General features: G+C 51.9%; 1 protein-coding gene across 1 annotated transcript in view; it reads left to right on the top strand.

The window, feature by feature from the left end:
* LOC139250426 (uncharacterized) overlaps window positions 1–22,126 on the top strand; it is a 71,787-nt gene that overhangs the window by 25,001 nt on the left and 24,660 nt on the right. The window contains exon 3 of the mRNA XM_070872820.1: window positions 10,339–10,683. Within this exon, the coding sequence (XP_070728921.1) occupies window positions 10,339–10,683 (345 nt within the window). The remainder of the gene's footprint in view (window positions 1–10,338; window positions 10,684–22,126) is intronic.

The following is a 22,126-nucleotide window of genomic DNA, read 5'->3' on the forward strand; positions in this document are numbered from 1 at the left end:
CTGCATTCCAACTTTCAATGACAGATGAACCATGACACCCAGGTCTCGTTGCACCCCCCCCTGTCCTAATCTGCCGCCATTCAGATAATATTCTGCCTTCGTGTTTTTGCCCCCAAAGTGGATAACCTCACATTTATCCACATAATACTGCATCTGCCATGTATTTGCCCACTCACCTAACCTGTCCAATTCACCCTGCAGGCTTTTAGCGTCCTCCTCACAGCTCACACCGGCACCCAGCTTAGTGTCATCTGCAAACTTGGAGATATTACACTCAATTCCTTCATCTAAATCATTAATGTATATTGTAAAGAGCTGGGGTCCCAGCACTGAGCCCTGCGGTATTCCACTAGTCACTGCCTGCCATTCTGAAAAGGATCCATTTATCCTGACTCTCTGCTTCCTGTCTGCCAACCAGTTCTCTACCTCCAATACCATGTGCTTTAATTTTGCACACCAATTTCTTGTGTGGGACCTTGTCAAAAGCCTTTTGAAAGTCCAAATACACCACATCCACTGGTTCTCCCTTGTCCACTCTACTAGTTACATCCTCAAAAAATTCCAGAAGCTTTGTCAAGCATGATTTCCCCTTCATAAATCCATGCTGACTTGGACCGATCCTGTCACTGCTTTCCAAATGCGTTGCTATTTCATTTTTAATAATTGATTCCAACATTTTCCCCACAATTGATGTCAGGCTAACCCGTCTATAATTACCCGTTTTCTCCCCCTCCTTTTTTAAACAGTGGTGTTACATTAGGTACCCTCCAGTCCATAGGAACTGATCCAGAGTCGACAGATTGTTGGAAAATGATCACCAATGCATCTACTATTTTTATGGCCACTTTCTTAAGTACTCTGGGATGCAGACTGTCAGGCTCCGGGGACTTCACAGCTAGAGGATTTGAGTATAGGAGCTGGGAGGTCTTACTGCAGTTGTACAGGACCTTGCTGAGGCCACACCTGGAATATTATGTTCAGTTTTGTTCTCCTAATCTGAGGAAGGATGTTCTTGCCATTGACGGAGTGCAGCGAAGGTTCACCAGACTGATTCCCGGGATGGCAGGACTGACATATGAGGAGAAACTGGATCAACTGGGCTTGTATCCACTGGAGTTTAGAAGAATGGGAGGGGATCTCACAGAAATATATAAAATTCTGACGGGAGTGGAAAGGTTAGTGGCAGGAAGAATGTTCCCATTGCTGGGGAGTTCCAGAAACAGTGGTCACAGTCTAAGAATAAGTGGCAAGCCATTTAGGACTGAGATGAGGAGAAACTTCTTCAGAGAGTGGTTAACCTGCGGAATTCTTTACCGCAGAAAGTTGTTGATGCCAGTTCGTTTGATATATTCAAGAGGGAGTTCATTATGGCCCTTACGGCCAAAGGGATCAAGGAGTATGGAGAGAAAGCAGGAAAGGGGTACTGAGGGAATGATCAGCCATGATCTTATTGAATGGCGGTGCAGGCTCGAAGGGCCGAATGGCCTGCTCCTGGAACTAATTTCGATATTTCTATGTTTTTATGTTATTAGCTGTCGTTAAGTTTCATTCCCTGTCCAGTGATTCACTTAATCGGGAAGAACCAATCACTGTCCCCCATTCTTGTGATGTCATAATTTTAGTGGGTATGGTGACTCGTGATAGTTTTGTGACGTCTGGATTTTATCCTCTCCAACGATGTCCCTTGCAGGGGATTGGAACAACGTGATCCATCTTCCCTGAGTTCCCTCTCTTCCATCTGATTCCCTGCCCCCACGCATGTGTCTCACCCCCACAACCAACCCCCCCCCCCGTCACTCTCCCTTCCCCCCACTTTATCACCCCCACCCCGTCTCTCCCCTCCCGTCTCCGCCCCCCTCATCTCCCTCCCCCAGATCTCTTCCCCCGCCATCTCTTCCCCCCCCTCCCCCATCTCTCTTCCCCCATCTCTCTCCCCGCCCCGTCCCTCCCCCCACCCACCCTGGTCTCTGCCGCCCCCCGTCTCTCCCCTTCCCTCCCGTCTCTCTTCCCCCCTCCCCCGCCTCTCCCGCACGTATCTTCTGCCCCCCGTCTCTTCTGCCCCCCTCTCACTCTCCCCCCTGCCCCGTCTCTCCCCACCACATCTCTCCCCACCCCCTCTATTCCCCCGCCTCTCTTCCCCCACCTTCCTCCCCGTCTCTCCCTCCCGCCCCCGCGTCTCTTTCACCACCTGTCTCTCCCTCCCGCCCCCGTCACTCCCTCCCCCCCCGTCACTCCCTCCCCCCCCCGTCACTCCCTCCCGCCCCCGTCTCTCCCTCCCGCCCCCGTCACTCCCTCCTGTCCCCGTCTCTCCCTCCTGCCCCCGTCACTCCCTCCCGCCCCCGTCACTCACTCCCCCCACGTCACTCCCTCCCCCCACATCACTCCCTCCCGCCCCCGTCTCTCCCTCCCACCCCCGTCTCTCCCTCCCGCCCCCGTCACTCCCTCCCGCCCCCGTCACTCCCTCCCCCCCGTCTCTCCCTCCCGCCCCCGTCACTCCCTCCTGTCCCCGTCTCTCCCTCCTGCCCCCGTCACTCCCTCCCGCCCCCGTCACTCACTCCCCCCACGTCACTCCCTCCCCCCACATCACTCCCTCCCGCCCCCGTCTCTCCCTCCCACCCCCGTCTCTCCCTCCCGCCCCCGTCACTCCCTCCCGCCCCCGTCACTCCCTCCCCCCCGTCTCTCCCTCCCGCCCCCGTCACTCCCTCCCGCCCCCGTCTCTCCCTCCCACCCCCGTCTCTCCCTCCCGCCCCCGTCTCTCCCTCCCGCCCCCGTCACTCCCTCCCCCCCGTCTCTCCCTCCCGCCCACGTCACTCCCTCCCCACCCCGTCTCTCCCTCCCCCCATCTCTCCCTCACCCCCCATCTCTCCCTCCCGCCCCCATCTCTCCCTCCCCCCCGTCTCTCCCTCCCCCCATCTCTCCCTCTCCCCCATCTCTCCCTCCCCCCCTTCACTCCCACCCCCCCGTCACTCCCACCCCCCCCGTCACTCCCTCTCCCCCCCCGTCTCTCCCTCCCGTTCCCGTCTCTCCATCCCGCCCCCATCACTCCCCACCCCCTCTCTTCCCCCGCCTCTCTTCCCCCACCTTCCTCCCCGTCTCTCCCTCCCGCCCCCGCGTCTCTTTCACCACCTGTCACTCCCTCCCGCCCCCGTCACTCCCTCCCCCCGTCACTCCCTCCCTCCCCCATCTCTCCCTCACCCTCCATCTCTCCCTCCCGCCCCCATCTCTCCCTCCCCCTCCATCTCTCCCTCCCCCCCCCCGTCTCTCCCTCCCCCCCATCTCTCCCTCCCCCCCATCTCTCCCTCCCCCCCATCTCTCCCTCACCCCCCATCTCTCCCTCCCGCCCCCATCTCTCCCTCCCGCCCCCCGTCTCTCCCTCCCCCCCCGTCTCTCCCTCCCGCCCCCGTCATTCCCTCCCCCCCCATCTCTCCCTCCCCCCCGTCACTCCCACCACCCCCGTCACTCCCTCCCCCCCGTCTCTCCCTCCCGCCCCCGTCTCTCCCTCCCTCCCCATCTCTCCCCACCCCCTCTCTTCCCCCGCCTCTCTTCCCCCACCTTCCTCCCCGTCTCTCCCTCCCGCCCCCGCGTCTCTTTCACCACCTGTCACTCCCTCCCGCCCCCGTCACTCCCTCCCCCCGTCACTCCCTCCCCCCCGTCACTCCCTCCCCCCCGTCACTCCCTCCCTCCCCGTCTCTCCCTCCTGCCCCCGTCTCTCCCTCTCACCCCCCGTCTCTCCCTCTCACCCCCCGTCTCTCCCTCTCACCCCTGTCTCTCCCACCCACCCCCGTCACTTCCTCCCCCCCGCCACTCCCTCCCCCCACGTCACTCCCTCCCTCCCCGTCTCTCCCTCCCGCCCCCGTCATTCCCTCCCCACCCCGTCTCTCCCTCCCCCATCTCTCCCTCACCCTCCATCTCTCCCTCCCGCCCCCATCTCTCCCTCCCCCTCCATCTCTCCCTCCCCCCCCCGTCTCTCCCTCCCCCCCCCGTCTCTCCCTCCCCCCCATCTCTCCCTCCCCCCCCATCTCTCCCTCCCCCCCATCTCTCCCTCACCCCCCATCTCTCCCTCCCGCCCCATCTCTCCCTCCCCCCCCGTCTCTCCCTCCCCCCATCTCTCCCTCCCCCCCCCCCATCTCTCCCTCTCCCCCATCTCTCCCTCCCCCCGTCACTCCCACCACCCCCGTCACTCCCTCCCCCCCGTCTCTCCCTCCCTCCCCATCTCTCCCTCCCCCCCGTCACTCCCACCACCCCCGTCACTCCCTCCCCCCCCCCGTCTCTCCCTCCCGCCCCCGTCTCTCCATCCCGCCCCCGTCACTCCCCACCCCCTCTCTTCCCCCGCCTCTCTTCCCCCACCTTCCTCCCCGTCTCTCCCTCCCGCCGCCGCGTCTCTTTCACCACCTGTCTCTCCCTCCCGCCCCCGTCACTCCCTCCCCTCCATCACTCCCTCCCCCCCCGTCACTCCCTCCCCCCCGTTACTCCCTCCCCCCCCGTCACTCCCTCCCGCCCCCGTCACTCCCTCCCCTCCATCACTCCCTCCCCCCCCGTTACTCCCTCCCCCCCCGTTACTCCCTCCCCCCCGTCTCTCCCTCCCTCCCCGTCTCTCCCTCCCGCCCCCGTCTCTCCCTCCCGCCCGTCTCTCCCTCCCGCCCCCGTCTCTCCCTCCCGCCCACGTCTCTCCCTCCCGCCCCTGTCTCTCCCTCCCGCCCCCGTCTCTCCCTCCCCCCATCTCTCCCTCCCCCCATCTCTCCCTCCCCCTCCGTCTCTCCCTCCCGTCCCCGTCTCTCCCTCCCCCCATCTCTCCCTCCCCCTCCGTCTCTCCCTCCCGCCCCCGTCTCTCCCTCCCGCCCCCGTCTCTCCCTCCCGCCCCCGTCTCTCCCTCCCGCCCCCGTCTCTCCCTCTCCCTGCCATCTCTCCCTCCCCCCATCTCTCCCTCCCCCTCCGTCTCTCCCTCCCGCCCCCGTCTCTCCCTCCCCCCCGTCTCTCCCTCCCCCTCCGTCTCTCCCTCCCGCCCCCGTCTCTCCCTCCCCCCCGTCTCTCCCTCCCGCCCCAGTCTCTCCCTCCCCCTCCCGTCTCTCCCTCCCGCCCCGTCTCTCCCTCCCCCTCCGTCTCTCCCTCCCCCCCGTCACTCCCTCCCCCCCCGTCACTCCCTCCCTCCCCGTCTCTCCCTCCCGCCCCCGTCTCTCTCTCCTGCCCCCGTCTCTCCCTCCCCTCCATCTCTCCCTCCACCCCCCCCGTCTCTCCGTCCCCCCCCGTCTCTCCCTCCCGCCCCCGTCTCTCCCTCCCCCCCCGTCTCTCCCTCCCCCCCCCCGTCTCTCCGTCCCCCCCAGTCTCTCCCTCCCCCCCCGTCTCTCCCTCCCCCCCCGTCTCTCCGTCCCCCCCAGTCTCTCCCTCCCCCCCCGTCTCTCCCTCCCCCCCCGTCTCTCCCTCCCGCCCCAGTCTCTCCCTCCCCCCCCCGTCTCTCCCTCCCGCCCCCGTCTCTCCCTTCCGCCCCCGTCTCTCTCTCTCCCCCCCGTCTCTCCCTCCCTCCCCCGTCTCTCCCTCCCCCCGTCTCTCCCTCCCCCCCGTCTCTCCCTCCACCCCCCCCGTCTCTCCCTCCACCCCCCCCGTCTCTCCGTCCCCCCCGTCTCTCTCTCCCCCCCGTCTCTCCCTCCCTCCACCGTCTCTCCCTCCCCCCCGTCACTCCCTCCCCCTCCCCCCCGTCTCTCCCTCCCGCCCCTGTCTCTCCCTCCCGCCCCCGTCTCTCTCTCTCCCCCCCGTCTCTTCCCCCACCCCCATTTCATTCCCCCACTGCCGTGTCTGAGTCTCTTTCCCCCACACCGTCCGTCTCTCGTTCCCCCTACCCCTGTCTCTCTTCCCCCAGTACCGTCCCCCTCTCTCTCTCTCCCCCAGCCCCATCGTTCCTTCCCCGCAGCTTCGTCTCACTCTCTCTCTCTCCCCAGTTTCTCCCTCTCTCCACCCCCCCGTCCCTCTCTTTCTCCGTCTTCCCCCAACCCTTTCTCTCCCTCCTCGTTCCTCCCCCAGCGCCTCTCTCTTTCACTCCCCCCCCCCTTGCCCCCCGCACAACCCGCTTTCTCTCTCTCTCCCTCCCCCCGCCCCCCCCCCCGAAGCACCTCTCTGTCTCCCTCTTCCATCCGCCCTCTCGGCCCCCCACCAAGACCAGGTTGGCAGTCTCGGGCCTCGGGTCCTGCTTCTCGGCACCATGTGAAGTGAATGATTCTGGGCGGTGGGGAGGGGTGCGGAGGCGGGAGGGAGACAGTGCTTGAGATGAGCGCGGGGCGGAGCTAGATAAATGGCAGACTCAGCACCGGGCGGGTGTAGCGCGGGGGCTTGACAGACACATGCGCAAAAAAAGTGCAGTACAGATAGTTACATCGAAAAGAAATCGGGTGCCTCGTTAACTGTTGAAACATAGAAAATCGGTGCAGGAGTAGGCCATTCGGCCATTCCAGCCTGCACCACCATTCAATAAGATCATGGCTGATCAGTACCCCTTTCCTACTTTCTCTCCATACCCCTTGATCCCTTTAGCCGTAAGGGCCATATCTAACTCCCTCTTGAATATATCCAATGAACTGGCATCAACAACTCTCTGCGGTAGGGAATTCCACAGGTTAACAACTCTCTGAGTGAAGAAGTTTCTCCTCATCTCAGTCCTAAATGACTTACCTCTTATCCTTAGACTGTGTCCCCTGGTTCTGGACTTCCCCAACATCGGGAACATTCTTGTCTAGTCCTGTCAGAATTTTATAGGTTTCAATGAGATCCTCCTTCATCCTTCTAAACTCTAGTGTATACAGGCCCAGTCGATCCAGTCTCTCCTCACATTTATCCACATTATACTGCATCTGCCATGCATTTGCCCACTCACCTAACCTGTCCAAGTCACCCTGCAGCCTCTTAGCATCCTCCTCACAGCTCACACCACCACCCAGTGTAGTGTTATCTGCAAACTTGGAGATATTGCACTCAATTCCTTCATCTAAATCATTGACGTATATTGTAAATAGCTGGGATTCCAGCACTGAGCCCTGCGGCACCCCACTAGTCACAACATTTTCCATACTACTGATGTCAGGCTAACCGGTCTCTCCCCCTCCTTTTTTAAACAGTGGTGTTACATTAGCTACCCTCCAGTCTATAGGAGCTGATCCAGAGTCGATAGACTGTTGGAAAATGATCACCAGTGCATCCTATTTCTAGGGCCACTTCCTTAAGTACTCTGGGATGCAGACTATCAGGCCCCGGGGATTTATCGGCCTTCAATCCCATCAATTTCCCTGACACAATTTCCTGCCTAATAAGGATTTCCTTCAGTTCCTCCTTCTCACTCGACCCTCGGTCCCCTACTATTTCCGGAAGGTTATTTGTGTCTTCCTTCGTGAAGACAGAACCAAAGTATTTGTTCAACTGGTCTGCCATTTCTTTGTTCTCCATTATAAATTCACCTGAATCTGACTGCAAGGGACCTACGTTTGTCTTCACTAATCTTTTTCTCTTCACACATCTATAGAAGCTTTTGCAGTCAGTTTTTATGTTCACAGCAAGCTTCCTCTCATAATCTATTTTCCCCCTCCTAATTAAACCCTTTGTCCTCCTCTGTTGAATTCTAAATTTCTCCCAGTCCTCAGGTTTTCTGCTTTTTCTGGCCAATTTATATGCCTCTTCCTTGGATTTAACACTATCCTTAATTTACCTTGTTAGCCACGGTTGAGCCACCTTCCCTGTTTTATTTTTACTCCAGACAGGGATGTACAATTGTTGAAGTTCATCCATGTGATCTTTAAATGTTTGCCATTGCCTATCCACCGTCAATCCTTTAAGTATCAATCGCCAGTCTATCTAGCCATTTCACATTTCATACCATCGAAGTTACCTTTCCTTAAGTCTCTGAATTAACTGTGTCACTCTTCATCTTAATAAAGAATTCTACCATATTATGGTCGCTCTTCCCCAAGGGGCCTCGCACAACAAGATTGCTAATTAGTCCCTTCTCATTACACATCACCCAGTCTAGGATGGTCAGCCCTCTAGTTGGTTCCTCGACATATTGGTCTAGAAAACCATCCCTAATACACTCCAGGAAATCCTCCACCACCATATTGCTACCAGTTTGGTTCGCCCAATGTATATATAGATTAAAGTCGCCTATGATAACTGCTGTACCTTTATTGCATGCATCCCCAATTTCTTGTTTGATGCTGTCCCCAACCTCACTACTACTGTTTAGTGGTCTGTACACAACTCCCACTAGCGTTTTCTGCCCTTTGGTATTCCGTAGCTCCACTCGTACCGATTCCACATCATCCAAGCTAATGTCCTTCCTTACTATTGCGTTAATTTCCTCTTTAACCAGCAACGCCACCCCACCTCCTTTTCCTTATCTTTGAAGGGGATAACAGAACATTAAATGACATAAGCGATATAATCAATAACTGTTTCAGATTGTCAGCATTTGCAGTTGAAATCCTAGAATGGTTACAGCACAGGAGGCCATTCGGTCCATTGATCCCGTGCCGGCTCTCTGCAAGAGCAATTCAGCTACTCCCACTCCCCCGCCCTTTCCCCATAGACCTGCAAAAAGGTTTTTCTTCAGGTACTCATCCAACTCCCTTTTGAAAGCCACAATTGAGTCTGCCTCCACGACCCTTTCAGGCAGTGCATTCCAGATACTAACCACTCGATGTGTAAAAAGGTTTTTCCTCATCTTGCCTTTGGTCCTTTTGCCAATCACCTTAAATCTGTGTCCTCTAGTTCTCAACCCTTCCGCCAATGGGAACAGTTTCTCTCTGTCGACTCTGCCCAGACCCCTCATAATTTTGAACACCTCCATCAAATCTCCTCTCAATGTTCTCTGCGCCAAGGAGAACAAGTCTAGCTTCTGCCGTCTATTAAAGTAACTGAAGTCCCTCATTCCTGGAATCATTCTCGTAAATCTTTTCTGCACCTTCTCTAAGGCCTCAACATCCTTCCTAAAGTATGCTGCCTAGAAATGGACACAATACTCCGGTTGGGGCCGAACCAATATTTTATACGCTATAGTTCTACCCCTCTCTGCCCTTTACACTATTACTATCCCAGTCTATATTGGGATAATTGAAGTCCCCCATTATCATTACTCTATAGTTCCTACACCTCTCTGTAATTTACCTGCACATTTGCTCCTCTTTGCCTTTTGAGAATATTCTGGATTTTTCCGTGATTACCTTTGAGAATCAGGGAGCGTTTATACAGAACTTCCCCTCAGGAGATTAAATGAGTGAGTGAGTAGAGTCTATGATAGGGTAGCGTGTATACAAACTGTACAAGGAGATTTCATGGGCATGTAGTGTTTATGGTGTGTTTGTGTGAAGCGGGGTGGGGGCATTAAATGGACAGAGTAAAGTCTATGATAGAGTAGAGTGTACATGGACTGAATGAGGAGAATAAATAGGTAGGGTAAAAAGTCTATGATTGGGAAGAATGTCCATGGGCAGTGGGAGGAGAGTAATTTGATGGTAGAGTCCAGGATAGATTGTATACAGGTTTGCAAGGAGTTCAAATTGGTGGGTGGTCCATGATAGGCTGTAGAAGGAGAAACAGTTGGTTGCTGGTCCATGATAGGCTGTAGGAGGAGATACAGTTGGTAGCTGGTTCATGATAGGCTGTAGAAGGGGATACATTGGTAAGTGGTCCATGATAGGCTGTAGAAGGAGATACAGTTGGTAGCTGGTCCATGATAGGCTGTAGGAGGAGATACAGTTGGTAGCTGGTCCATGATAGGCTGTAGAAGGAGATACAGTTGGTAGCTGGTCCATGGTAGGCTGTAGACGGAGATACAGTTGGTAGCTGGTCCATGATAGGGTGTAGAAGGAGATACAGTTGGTAGGTGGTCCATGATAGGCTGTAGAAGGAGATACAGTTGGTAGGTGGTCTATGATGAGGTGAAGAAGGAATGGACCAGATGAAATGAATGTCCTTAAGTAGTTCAATGCTTTATAATTTTGCTGGTTATCAATTGTATTCAACTCTTTTCAGATACGTTTTTGTCTGAGTACTTAGTGACCAAGGAAAATTCTTAAAAAATATATTTTTAATCACATTCAACACTATATTTTATCCCAAGTGTGGTTACATAATATTCCCGCACAGCTAAACTCATAGTAAAGAGTTCATGGTTCAGAACTTTAGAAAATGATTCCATTTTTAATATAAGGTATTAACAATTTAACTCTGCTGATTTAGTATTAGAATCTGTTTTTCCTTTTAAGCACATAATCTATGTTGCCTGAACTTTCCATTTAAAGAATGAGGACTATTGGAAACCTTCAGACTGGTTCTTACATTACTGATATTTTTCCCTCATAGTTGCAAATGCTCCAGTCCTTATCCAGGCTCCGAGCCTGGAACGTGTCACAGAGGGTCACACGGCGCGGTTACAGTGCACCATGAGGAACGCCAGAGTGAGTGACACCGATGTCCACTGGTACCGGCAACTACCGGGGCAAGATACGGAGTGGGTTTTAACACATGAGGCAAGTGGCAGCACACGAGGGAGCCCAGGTTCCACTGACCGTCTCCAGCCTTCCAGAGACATCTCCAATAACAGCTTCATTCTGACAGTCACAGACGTGCAGCCCAGTGACACTGCCGCCTATTACTGTAAAGTGTGGGGCGATATCAGCGGGAGCGGAACCCAGCTCAATGTAACCAGTAAGTACAGTTTACGTTATACTAACTGATCTCCGATGGTGTCGTTGATGGGCAGGCTGAGAATTGAAGAGCAGTTTTGCTTGTTTATTTCTAATTTTTATATCACGGATTAAAACGTTGTTCAAAAATCTGAAAAAATTAAAGTATTTTTCATGAATTTTCAGTGCTTGCACCTGATGAAATCAATATTTGTAAATTTTGCGGTGTGCTCGACTGTAAGGGGTGGTCTCTATGAGGGGGTCAGGTTCCCTTCTGTCCAACTTGAGCGGTTCGAATCACTTCCACTCCCTTGGGTTCTCGACTCTGGATTTATTTGGGGGATGTGACAAAGTGCAAAGGACAACTGGTTTGATGCAAAAGAACTTTGATTTTATTTTAGTCAAGAAATTACAAACTTATAATTACTCGAATAGGAAAGTACAATGTCAAAACTGATTCAAACTTATTAAAGAACAATACCGTACACTCTCAGAGGGGGTTACAGTAGCTTATAATGACTCTAATAGAGAACAACACATTACATTCAAAGGGGGTTACAGTAGAATTATACCTCCCACCTCCCAATACCTAATTCTAGCTAGGTTAGACTCCAGGGCAGGCAGGGACTATGCTTACCAATCCTTTTGACAGTTAACGGTAGATCGCGGTTTCAGGGTTCGCTGGATGTGGTAGGGTCTGCTTGCCGTACCCCGAATGTTGGAGAAGACTTTCTGCTGCACAATCTTCAGTTGGGTTGAATCCGCTGATGCGGTAAGACGCGTTTTGGATCAGTGGGGTAAGTACCCGTTTTGTTTGGTTAGAAATAGGTTTCTACAGTCGTTAAGGTAATGTTTTACCCGTTGATAGGTCAGGATGAGATTGTAGAGTGGAAACTTTTCGATTCTTCGTTTTTTTTCCCGTTGGAGTTTTGTTTCGAGTTTGGTCGATCGCGGTGGTTTTCCGTTGATACCACGTTGGTTGTGGTCGGTTGGTTGTGGCCGCGATGGTGATGTTCTTCCTTCCTTCAGGACTTCAGCCTTCAAGGCTGGAGAAGTTAATTTATAACTGTCGCATTTGGTTTCTCTGTTATATGGCAAAGTGTGTCATTCCCTCTGTTGAGACAGGGTGCCAGTTATACGGTTTGAGTGGTTCTAATCTTGGCGCCAAATCAGTTTAGAATTCTTTGTTTAAATTTGGCAGGCTTGACTCTTTGTAATATTTTGGCGGGCTCGTTAAAAGTTGATATGTTTTGGCTGGGTTGATGTTAGAAAACTGTTTCCTGATGGAAATATTAGTTTGTTAAATGCAATGTCCTTTTGTGCTTAGTTTTTCGCATACAGGCTAGCTTGTGCCTCTTTGTGATGTATATGCTAAAATGGTTTTCCAGTTTCAAGTTGATGGTTAGCTATCTCTGGGTCATTTTGTAATGTTAATGTCTCTTGTGGAGAAGGATTCTCGAATACCCATTTCTCCAGACAGGCTACTTTAGTCCTCACACCCAGGTAGTCTCACTAATCAGGTTGTCTCCTGTCAGTTCTTTTAGGCCGCCCACAGCCTTGAATTTGTCTTGTAAAAGTTCAAAATTCTATTAAAGGTCATAGTTTCTTGTATTAGCACTTTAGGGTTCCAAACTCTTTGATAGATAGTCCCAAATTAAATTTCCTTTCGAATGAGCCCAAACACAAGTGGGGGTTCTTGTGAATTTTGCACCCTTTCAGTCCCCACTATTGACACTCCATACTCTTGAGTGTCAATCAAGGTAAGCAAAATTCCCAAGAGTCAACCTTTCCTGCATTTATATTAGCTAAACATTACCCTGCATCCCCCGTTGAAATGTAATGCAATTTGCAGGCGAATATAATCATTACAATTCGGTTAGAGCATAGAGGGAGTGCCCCTCCTTTACTCGGTTTTCTCAGTCGAGTAACGGTATACAGTCAAACACAACTTTAAGTAAAATAAAATGAAAGCACATAGTAACACATTCTCAAGTCAAACACATTTTAAGTTCAGTAAAATAAAGGTACATAGTCAAAACATTTTAAGTAACACTCACGATGTTGCGGTTTACAGCAGGTAAAATCAACACAAATTAAACATGGCAGTATGGTGTCACCCCTCCCTGCGCGATTCCCAAGTTTGGCCAAGGAGCATACAGCACCCTTTGGTGCCTGACCTGACGGCCTCTGCGTTTCACTCGGCAAGTGAGACACCATAAGTAAGGAATAATCGCGAGTTGGCAGATAACTAAAGTGTGGGAAGCGATTTGGATCCAGACTGGGACTTCTATATTTCTGAAAAAGTCCCACCAAGGTGGAATTGTGATCGCGAGAATCTGTTTCCCTATCTCAATTGTTTTCTGTTCTAGAGTGTAGAAGTGTTTTTGTGAGATAATTACAGCTTTTAGCAGAGCGGTAAGATGTTCGGGTAGAGGGGGAATTGCATAGCCAAAATGTACAACATAATCCTGCAGGTTTGTAATGTGTTCCTTCACAGTAAGGTGGACAGTGGAGGGTTCAGGAATGGGGACAATCTGTTCCTGGGCCACTTGAACTGATGCCTCAAGTTTGAAGCAAAAACTGCTGTCACTTACCGGACACCAGAAGTGTCCATGTTGGTAGTGGGGTGCACTGGTGGTGACACAATATGTCCCACCCCCTATGTATGTTACCTGTGGAGGGACCTGGTCTTGTGCTGTTACCTCCATGGTGCAGTTAATAGACTGTGCGCCAGCAGCTTTAAACCCACACTGTGATTTTGAATGGGCACTGAAGTACTGGGGACACAGTATTACGTGTGCACCCCGGCTCCGACACCTGGAGAGGTCAGTACCCGTTACAGTGTGCTCCCACTTTATGACATAGGGTGGGACCGCTGTGAAACGAATGTGTGCACCTCCCTGAATAACTCCAATGTTCTCCACCCGGTATACCGGTGCGGGTCGGGCTGTCCCACCTATGACCGGCATCCTTAATACCATCCCCATAATAGTGTGGTTAGATTTTCCACAGTCTACTGGGACAGGGTAGGCTTCAGAGGCTAGGCGGAGCTGGCACGGGCTTAGTGAATTGCTGTACGGGTGGAGGGCTGCGAGGTGCTTGTTCCTGATCTAAGAGGGGACTACACCTTGTTTTAAATCTTCCAGGTTGTTGCGGCCCTCTCCCAACAACCATGCCCCATACAATACGCACACCTCGTTCTGTGCAGCCTGGTCAGAAGCGTTTCTATCCTCCCGTATGAGTGCATTCACTGTCTGTGCATGTTTTTCCAGCTCGGCCACTATTTCCTTTAAATGGACAGTCATAGCCTGGTCCTCGTGTAGTTCTGAACCTACTACTGTATTCTCTTGTTTCAGGATTTTCCTTAATTGGTTCTTTAAACCGTTTATCTGTGTTTGCAGTTGTATATCATCAAAGCTATTTATTACAGAGGATGCTGTATTGTAGGTAGTGAAAACGTCGTTTATGATTCCCCTCCTAGGTCTCCCCGAGCCCATGGTGTCCCTAGCGTTTAGGGTGTATAGATCTGCTTTGTCTACATTTCCAAAGTCTAACTCATAACATTTCTTGAACATGTCTCTAAGTAGGGCCTGGTATAGCAGCTCTGTTTCCTTCGGACACCATGCAGGCAGGTGTACCTCGGTAAGGTTTAAAATTACTGAAGCTATTGCATAATGTACCCCCTGGTATAACACCTTCTCGGTCGGTACCAATACTAATCCGTTCCCAGGTCCCTTGGTGGTGGTAGGACACCTTTCTATTATTGTGTGTATTGGCGGGTTGTGGGCAGGGGTTTCTTAATATGTGCTCTAAGTTCAGTGGCGTTAATTGGGAGTGGGGAGTGTGGGACCACGCACCCGTGTAGGCTAGAATCCCACCCCATCCCTTCCCCTTCACCTTGCCATTGCCTGGCGAAGGCGATCGATATGCCTGCGGGACAAATACTCTCTGATCCCCACATGCAAACATAAATTCCTTGTTCGGATTCCCACCATTTGTCCCGACACACTTTTACTCCTCTTCCCTGTGTCCCCGTGATGGTGCGCTACGTATCATTACTGAGTCTTTCCCAGTCCGATTCCTGGTCCCATGCATCCTTGCTGAGTTTTCTGAGCCACCACCATCTTCCCAGGAGAATATTCCCTTTGCAAGTCAAACATACACGCTTTCCCTCTGTAACACTGACTCGGGCAGCGATGATCCGTATCCGGGGACATGGAACTGATGCCTCCTCGTAGGTAAAACCTTCCTGGCTGGAGTAGCGGATAGAGTTAGATCCCAGCCACCCTGGCCATCTTCCCTCGTGGGCGTAAACGGCGAGTTCTTCCACGTCTCGGGGGCCACCCTCAGTGGGTACGATCGGTGCTCTCCCTCCTGAACACCCGTAAATGAGGGATTCTTCCACGTCTCCTCGGTCACCGCTGCTCATCCCTATCAGGGCGAGTAGGAACAGGATCCTTTCCATACTGTTCTCCTTCCTGTGGGTACACAGAAAACCGATTGTCTAGCCCTGAGAAAGCTCTCTGGCTTGACAAAGGGGACCGATTTCCAATTTGGGCTCATAGTCTTTAATCGACTGGCTGTCTTATTCAGTTCCTTGTGGACTGATGTCTGCTTCTAACTTTATCTCAAAGCCATTTTACTCTTATCTTACCGGTGCTTCCTTAATAGCCATACCGATAGATTCTTCTTACTCCCAGGCATTACCCAGCCTGTGCCTCTTTTAATAGCTTCTTTCCTTATCCCAGTAACTAATAGATATATACTTATTATTACACAGACGAACCTTACATAGTCTAACTTATTCCTTAAACATTCTTAAATTCATATCGTATTATATATGTACATCTGCCACCCGTCTCCGGGTGGCCAGGTTAATTCCTGCCTTCTTTCTTTCTTTCTTCTTCTGCTGGGTATCCATCGAGGTCGGTAATAGGTCCGTCTGCACCGCTGGACCCGGAGTGTCTTGATCGGAGGTGGGCCTGAGTCCCACACTATCGGGGAAACGTCCCCTCTAGTGCTGCAGCACACCGCTCCTTTGGGGGTGGCTGCCTGGTTCGTTTCTTCCCCTGGGGGTTCTGCCTGGTTGAGGGCTACAGGCTGGGGACTCTCACTTGGTGGCTGTTCCACCGCTATCTCTTCTGGGGGCCCCTTGTTGCCCGAAGCGACCAGCTGGGTGTCCCCGCTCGCGGGCCGGTCTCTGACCTTAGGTGCCCTTTTGCAGATGGTCCCTTTCCCGGGGCTGAACCATTTAAATTGGAGCACTGGTGACCACGGTGTCTTTGGCCGTGCTGTGCGGGGAGTCCTTCTTAAGGCTCTGGCTGCTGGAGGTGCGTCCAATTCCCAAATGATTGGGGGGAACAGCTCCTCCAGTAACACAGTCCACCGCCCCTCTAGGTACAGTCTGTGGGTCTGCCACGTTCCCTGTGGGATCTCCAGTCTTCCACAGTGAACCCTTCCCTTTTGTGAGTGCTCTTCTGTCCCTCTGCCGTTTCTGTAAGCTAGGGTCAGTTGCCTAAGCACTCCCTGTTCGGTGGCTTGGGGATCTCTTGGGTCGAACCAGGCCTCAGCCTTGGTTCTTATTCGGGTTAAACTGTTAGCTACTAGGCTTCGGAGCCAGTGTGCTAATTCGTCTGGCCTTAAGTTATCCCTGTCTATGTCCTCGGTAACCTGACATTGAAAATAGTTCTGACTGTTTTTAAACCTTCCCATTATTTGGGTCCTTTCCTGTTTTAGCTTACCGAGTTCTCCCGATAATCTTTCTTCTGACATAACCCTTTCCTGGTAGTTCTCTGCGCATTCCCATAACTCTGCCTGTAGTGTCTCATTAGTTTTATCTAGGAGTTGGACCTGTCGCTGTAGACAGACCAACCATATTGCCTTCTCTACTGCTTCTTTGTGATCTTTGCTTGCTGTCCACTGGGCTGCAGCGTCCGCTGGATGCACAGCACGCATAGACTAAACACCCATTCCTTCGTGACATTCACTTTCTTATACACATAGGAGGAAATCCTCTCTTCCATTTTGGTTCTTTGCCCCAAACCAGCACTCTCCACATCACAGCCCGTGTACCAGAGTCCTGCCGCGGTCGCCATTTTGTAAGGGGTGGTCTCTATGAGGGGGTCAGGTTCCCTTCTGACCAACTTGAGCGGTTCGAATCGCTCCCACTCCCTTGGGTTCGCGACTCTGGATTTATTTGGGGGATGTGAGAAAGTGCAAAGGACAACTGGTTTGATGCAAAAGAACTTTGATTTTATTTCAGTCAAGAAATTATAAACTTATAATTACTCTAATAAGAAAGTACAATGTCAAAACTGATTCAAACTTATTAAAGAACAATACCTTACACACTCAGAGGGGGTTACAATAGCTTATAATGACTCTAATAGAGAACAACACATTACATTCAAAGGGGGTTACAGTAGAATTATACCTCCCACCTCCCAATACCTAAGCCTAGCTAGGTTAGACTCCAGGGCAGGCAGGGATTATGCTTACCAATCCTTTTGACAGTTAACGGTAGATCGTGGTTTCGGGGTTTGCTGGATGTGGTAGGGTCTGCTTGCCGTACTCCGAATGTTGGAGAAGACTTTCTGCTGCACAATCTTCAGTTGGGTTGAGTCCACTGATGCGGTAAAGCACATTTTGGATCTGTGGGGTAAGTACCCGTTTTCTTTGGTTAGAAATAGGTTTCTATAGTCTTTTAGGAAATGTTTTACCCGTTGATAGGTCAGGATGAGATTGTAGAGTGGAAACTTTTCGATTCTTCGTTTTTTTCCCGTTGGAGTTTTGTTTCGAGTTTAGTCGATTGCGGTGGTTTTCCGTTGATACCACGTTGGTTGTGGTCGGTTGCGATGGTGATGTTCTTCCTTCCTTCAGGACTTCAGGACTTCGAGGCTAGAGAAGTTAGTTTACAACTGTCGCGTTAGTTTCTCTCCTTGTCTTGATGACATCAGCTTGGTCTCGGTTGTATGGCAAAGTGTGTCATTCCCTCTGTTGAAACAGGGGGCTAGTTATACGGTTTGAATGGTTCTAATCTTGGCACAAAATCAGTTCAGAATTCTTTGTTTAAATTTGGTGGGCTTGACTTCTGTGTAATATTTTAGCGGGCTCGTTAAAAGTTGATATGTTTTGGGTGGGTTGATGTTCGAAAACTGTTTCCTGATGGAAATATTAGCTTGGTAATTGCAATGTCCTTTTGTGCTTAGTTTTTCACATACAGGCTGGTTTGGGCCTCTTTGTGATGTATATGCTGAAATGGTTTTCCAGTTTCAAGTTGATGGTTAGCTATCTCTGGGTCATTTTGTAATGTTAATGTCTCTTGTGGAGAAGGATTCTCGAATACCCAGACAGGCTACTTTAGTCCTCACACGCAGGTAGTCTCACTAATCAGGTTGTCTCCTGTCAGTCCTTTTAAGCCCACCCACAGCCTTGAATTTGTCTTGTAAAAGTTCAAAATTCTATTAAAGTTTGTAGTTTCTTCCATAAGCAGTTTAGGGTTTCAAGCTTTTTGATAGATAGTCCCAAATTAAATTTCCTTTCAAATGAGGTGGCGGGGTGGGGGGGGTGTGGGGGTTCTTGTGAATTTTGCACCCTTTCACTACATTGTGAGACCAAACGCACATTGGGTGTCTGCAAGTGTGACCCTGAGCTTCCGCTCACTTGCCATTTTAATTCTCCTCCCACTCTGCCCTCTCGGCCCTCGGCCTCCGACACTGTTCCAATGAAGCTCGAGGAACAGCACTTCATCTTTCGATTAGACACTTTACAGCCTTCGGGATTCAACATCGAGTTCAACAATTTCAGGTCAGAGCCACTGCACCCATTTTATTGCGCTGGTAATGAAATAAAAACAGAAATTGCTGGAAATACTCAGCAGGTCAGGCAGCATCTGTGGAGAGAGAATCAGAGTTAATGTTTCAGGTCGATGACTTTTCATCAGAACTGGAAAAAGTTAGAGATGTCACAGGTTTTAAGCAAGTGCAGGAGCAGGGAACTCTCCCCTATCACAGATCCTACCCACCCATTGAATCCCCTCCCACAGCCCATGTACACACTCCCCTATCACAGACCCTACCAACCCATTGAATCCGCTCCCACAGCCCATGTACACTCTCCCCTATCACAGACCCTACCCACCCAGTGAATCCCCTCCCACAGCCCATGTATACACTCCCCTATCACAGACCCTACCCACCCATTGAATCCCCTCCCACAGCCCATGTATACACTCCCCTATCACAGACCCTACCCACCCATTGAATCCCCTCCCACAGCCCATGTATACACTCCCCTATCACAGACCCTACCCACCCATTGAATCTACTCCCACAGCCCATGTACACTCTCCCCTATCACAGACCCTACCCACCCAGTGAATCCCCTCCCACAGCCCATGTACACTCTCCCCTATCACAGACCCTACCCACCCAGTGAATCCCCTCCCACAGCCCATGTACACTCTCCCCTATCACAGACCCTACCCACCCAGTGAATCCCCTCCCACAGCCTATGTACACACTCCCCTATCACAGACCCTACCCACCCAGTGAATCCCCTCCCACAGCCCATGTATACACTCCCCTATCACAGACCCTACCCACCCAGTGAATCCCCTCCCACAGCCCATGTACACTCTCCCCTATCACAGACCCTACCCACCCAGTGAATCCCCTCCCACAGCCCATGTATACACTCCCCTATCACAGACCCTACCCACCCAGTGAATTCCCTCCCACAGCCCATGTACACACTCCCCTATCACAGACCCTACCCACCCAGTGAATCCCCTCCCACAGCCCATGTACACACTCCCCTATCACAGACCCTACCCACCCAGTGAATCCCCTCCCACAGCCCATGTACACACTCCCCTATCACAGACCCTACCCACCCAGTGAATCCCCTCCCACAGCCTATGTACACACTCCCCTATCACAGACCCTACCCACCCAGTGAATCCCCTCCCACAGCCCATGTATACACTCCCCTATCACAGACTCTACCCACCCAGTGAATCACCTCCCACAGTCCATGTATACACTCCCCTATCACAGACCCTACCCACCCAGTGAATCCCCTCCCACAGTCCATGTACACACTCCCCTATCACAGGCTCTACGGGTTCGAAATGGCTCCTCTCCTTAAGGCCTATTATCCTCGCAAATTGTCAGCCTCGCTGCAGAGTGGAGTGGCTGCCGACTTTTGGTGGAATGGCCGCTGCTAGCCCAATTGCCCTCCCGAGGTTTCCCGGTAGTGCCCCAATCGCTCCCCCCCCCCCCCCGCCCACCTTATCACTCCACTGCTGCCGATCCGTGTAAAGTGTGTCATCACCGTGCGCACTGCCGACCTACCTCCTGACGGCGACAATCCCCTCGGAAAATCTTCGGCTCGTCCGGCGGTGCCAAAACCTGTTTTTTTCCCGGTGGTCCAGTGAGGCTGTGGCCTTCTGCAGCGGTGGTGTGGCTTCCCTTAAAGGGAGGGCGCACTGCCGCTGCCGCCATCTTTTTTTTTGTTGGCCAACTGCCATATCGGCCTGACTATTATGCTCCCAGGTTCGGCCAGGCCGCCAACAGGCAGCTGGGCACCCCATGCCCTCTTAGGTGACAGGCTGCTGGCCCGGCCGAAACCCTCCCTAGTGGCCCAGGGCGCAGAAGTTTTAAAATCGCGGAGACTCTCCCCTTTAAATGAAGTGGAGAGCCGTGGTGACGCGGCGCCGTGATGACATCATTGCGGCAGCCACTCCGTACCGCCCCCAGCTTCCGCCCTAAAGTGTATTCCCCAGCCCGTATCCGCCCCTCAAGTGTTGTCTCCGCCCCCTTTAGGAGCGACTTCCAGATCCAAGGACAAAAACAACAAAGAGCCGAATGTCGCTGAAGAACCACAGCTGCGGTAAAAGCCACAGAAACGGGGTGGGAGCGTCCGTTTCAGGCGGGGGGCAATTTCTACCCCTATCTTTTTATTTAATATATTAAGGAAAAGTACTGCAAAATATCTCACTGACGTTAAATATAATTGAGCAGAACTGTACAATATTCACCTACATTCACGTTTTCATTGTTCAACCTCAGCCCGTTGCTTTTCATAGATGACATTTCAATGATTGTAGTAACACAGATTTAAGCAGAAGTGTTATTGCATCAGCCGAGTGTTACAAACACCGCGCAATATTCAGCTCCCTTACAGTCAGTGGAATTCAGTATCAGGCGGGGCGTTTCCTGTCCGGCCGATTTGTTATTGCCTGTTTTGTACTGTCCCCCCAAGGCAGATTTCTGCTCCCGTGTCTTTATATAGAGCCTTTCACAAACAGCTTCACAGCCAATGACGTACCTTTGATGTGTAATCACTGTGTTACGGAGGCCAAAGTGCAGCCATTTTGTGCACAGCAAGGTTCCACAACAGCAATAAGATCAAGAGCTCGTTCATCTGATTTTGGTGATGTTGGTTGAGGGATAAATATTGGCCAAGACACCGGGGAAAACTTCTGCTTTTCTTGGAAATAGTGCCATCATCATCGTAGGCGGTCCCTCGTATTGAGTGCCACATCCACCTGAGAAGACAGACAGGGGCCTCGGTTTAACGTCTCATCCGAAAGACGGCACCTCCGACAGTGCAGCGTTCCCTCAGCACTGCACTGGTGTGTCAATTCCTTGGAGTGGGGTTTGAACCTACAACCTTCTGACTCCAGTGTCAGCTGTGGCTCAGTGGGTAGCACACTCGCCTCTGAATCAGAAGGTTGTCGATCCCACTCCAGGGACTTGAGTACATAAATCTAGGCTGACACTCCAGTGTAGTGCTGAGGGAGTGCTGCACTGTCTGTCTTTCGGATGAGACGTGTAATGTACAAGACATTAAACCAAGGCCCCGTCTGCTCGCTCAGGACCATTACCAGGTCCCTGGGTTTCCCCGACTGTTTTCAGCCTTCCAGGAACATCGCCAGTAACAGTTACATTCTGACCATTGTGAATGTGTCCCTCAGTGATACTGCTGCCTACAGCTGCAGTGTGTGGAGCTACATCTATGGAGCAGGGACCCAGCTCAATGTAACCATTACAATCTCCTTACAAAGGGAGCGTAGAAATCTTTTCTCTGGTGGGGGAGTTTATTGGCCCCCTCCCCGACTGACAATGGACAACCGTTTCCAGCAGTGAGGGGCTGGCGGGCAGTGGCACTGACTCCCACTTACCCCGAGGAGATGGAATGCTCTCCCACTAACCCCAGCTCTGCCATGGTCAGTGTTGGAGGGCACCAGTGAGTGCAATCCCACCATAACTGTCGAGATCGCGGCCCATGCAATTTCAGGGCCGAGCTTTTAGCTTTCTCTCTGCTTTTAGTGAGAGAATATCAAGGGTAGATTTTCGAGTTGCCACCTGGGATTAAATCGGCGTCGCAGACCACAGCCGATTACAGAAACCGCCTGAATTACATTTTCAGTGAAATTAATCTAAATTAAAATTTAACATTTT

The sequence above is a fragment of the Pristiophorus japonicus genome, unplaced genomic scaffold (assembly GCF_044704955.1).
Source record: "Pristiophorus japonicus isolate sPriJap1 unplaced genomic scaffold, sPriJap1.hap1 HAP1_SCAFFOLD_370, whole genome shotgun sequence".
Classification (NCBI taxonomy): domain Eukaryota; kingdom Metazoa; phylum Chordata; class Chondrichthyes; family Pristiophoridae; genus Pristiophorus; species Pristiophorus japonicus.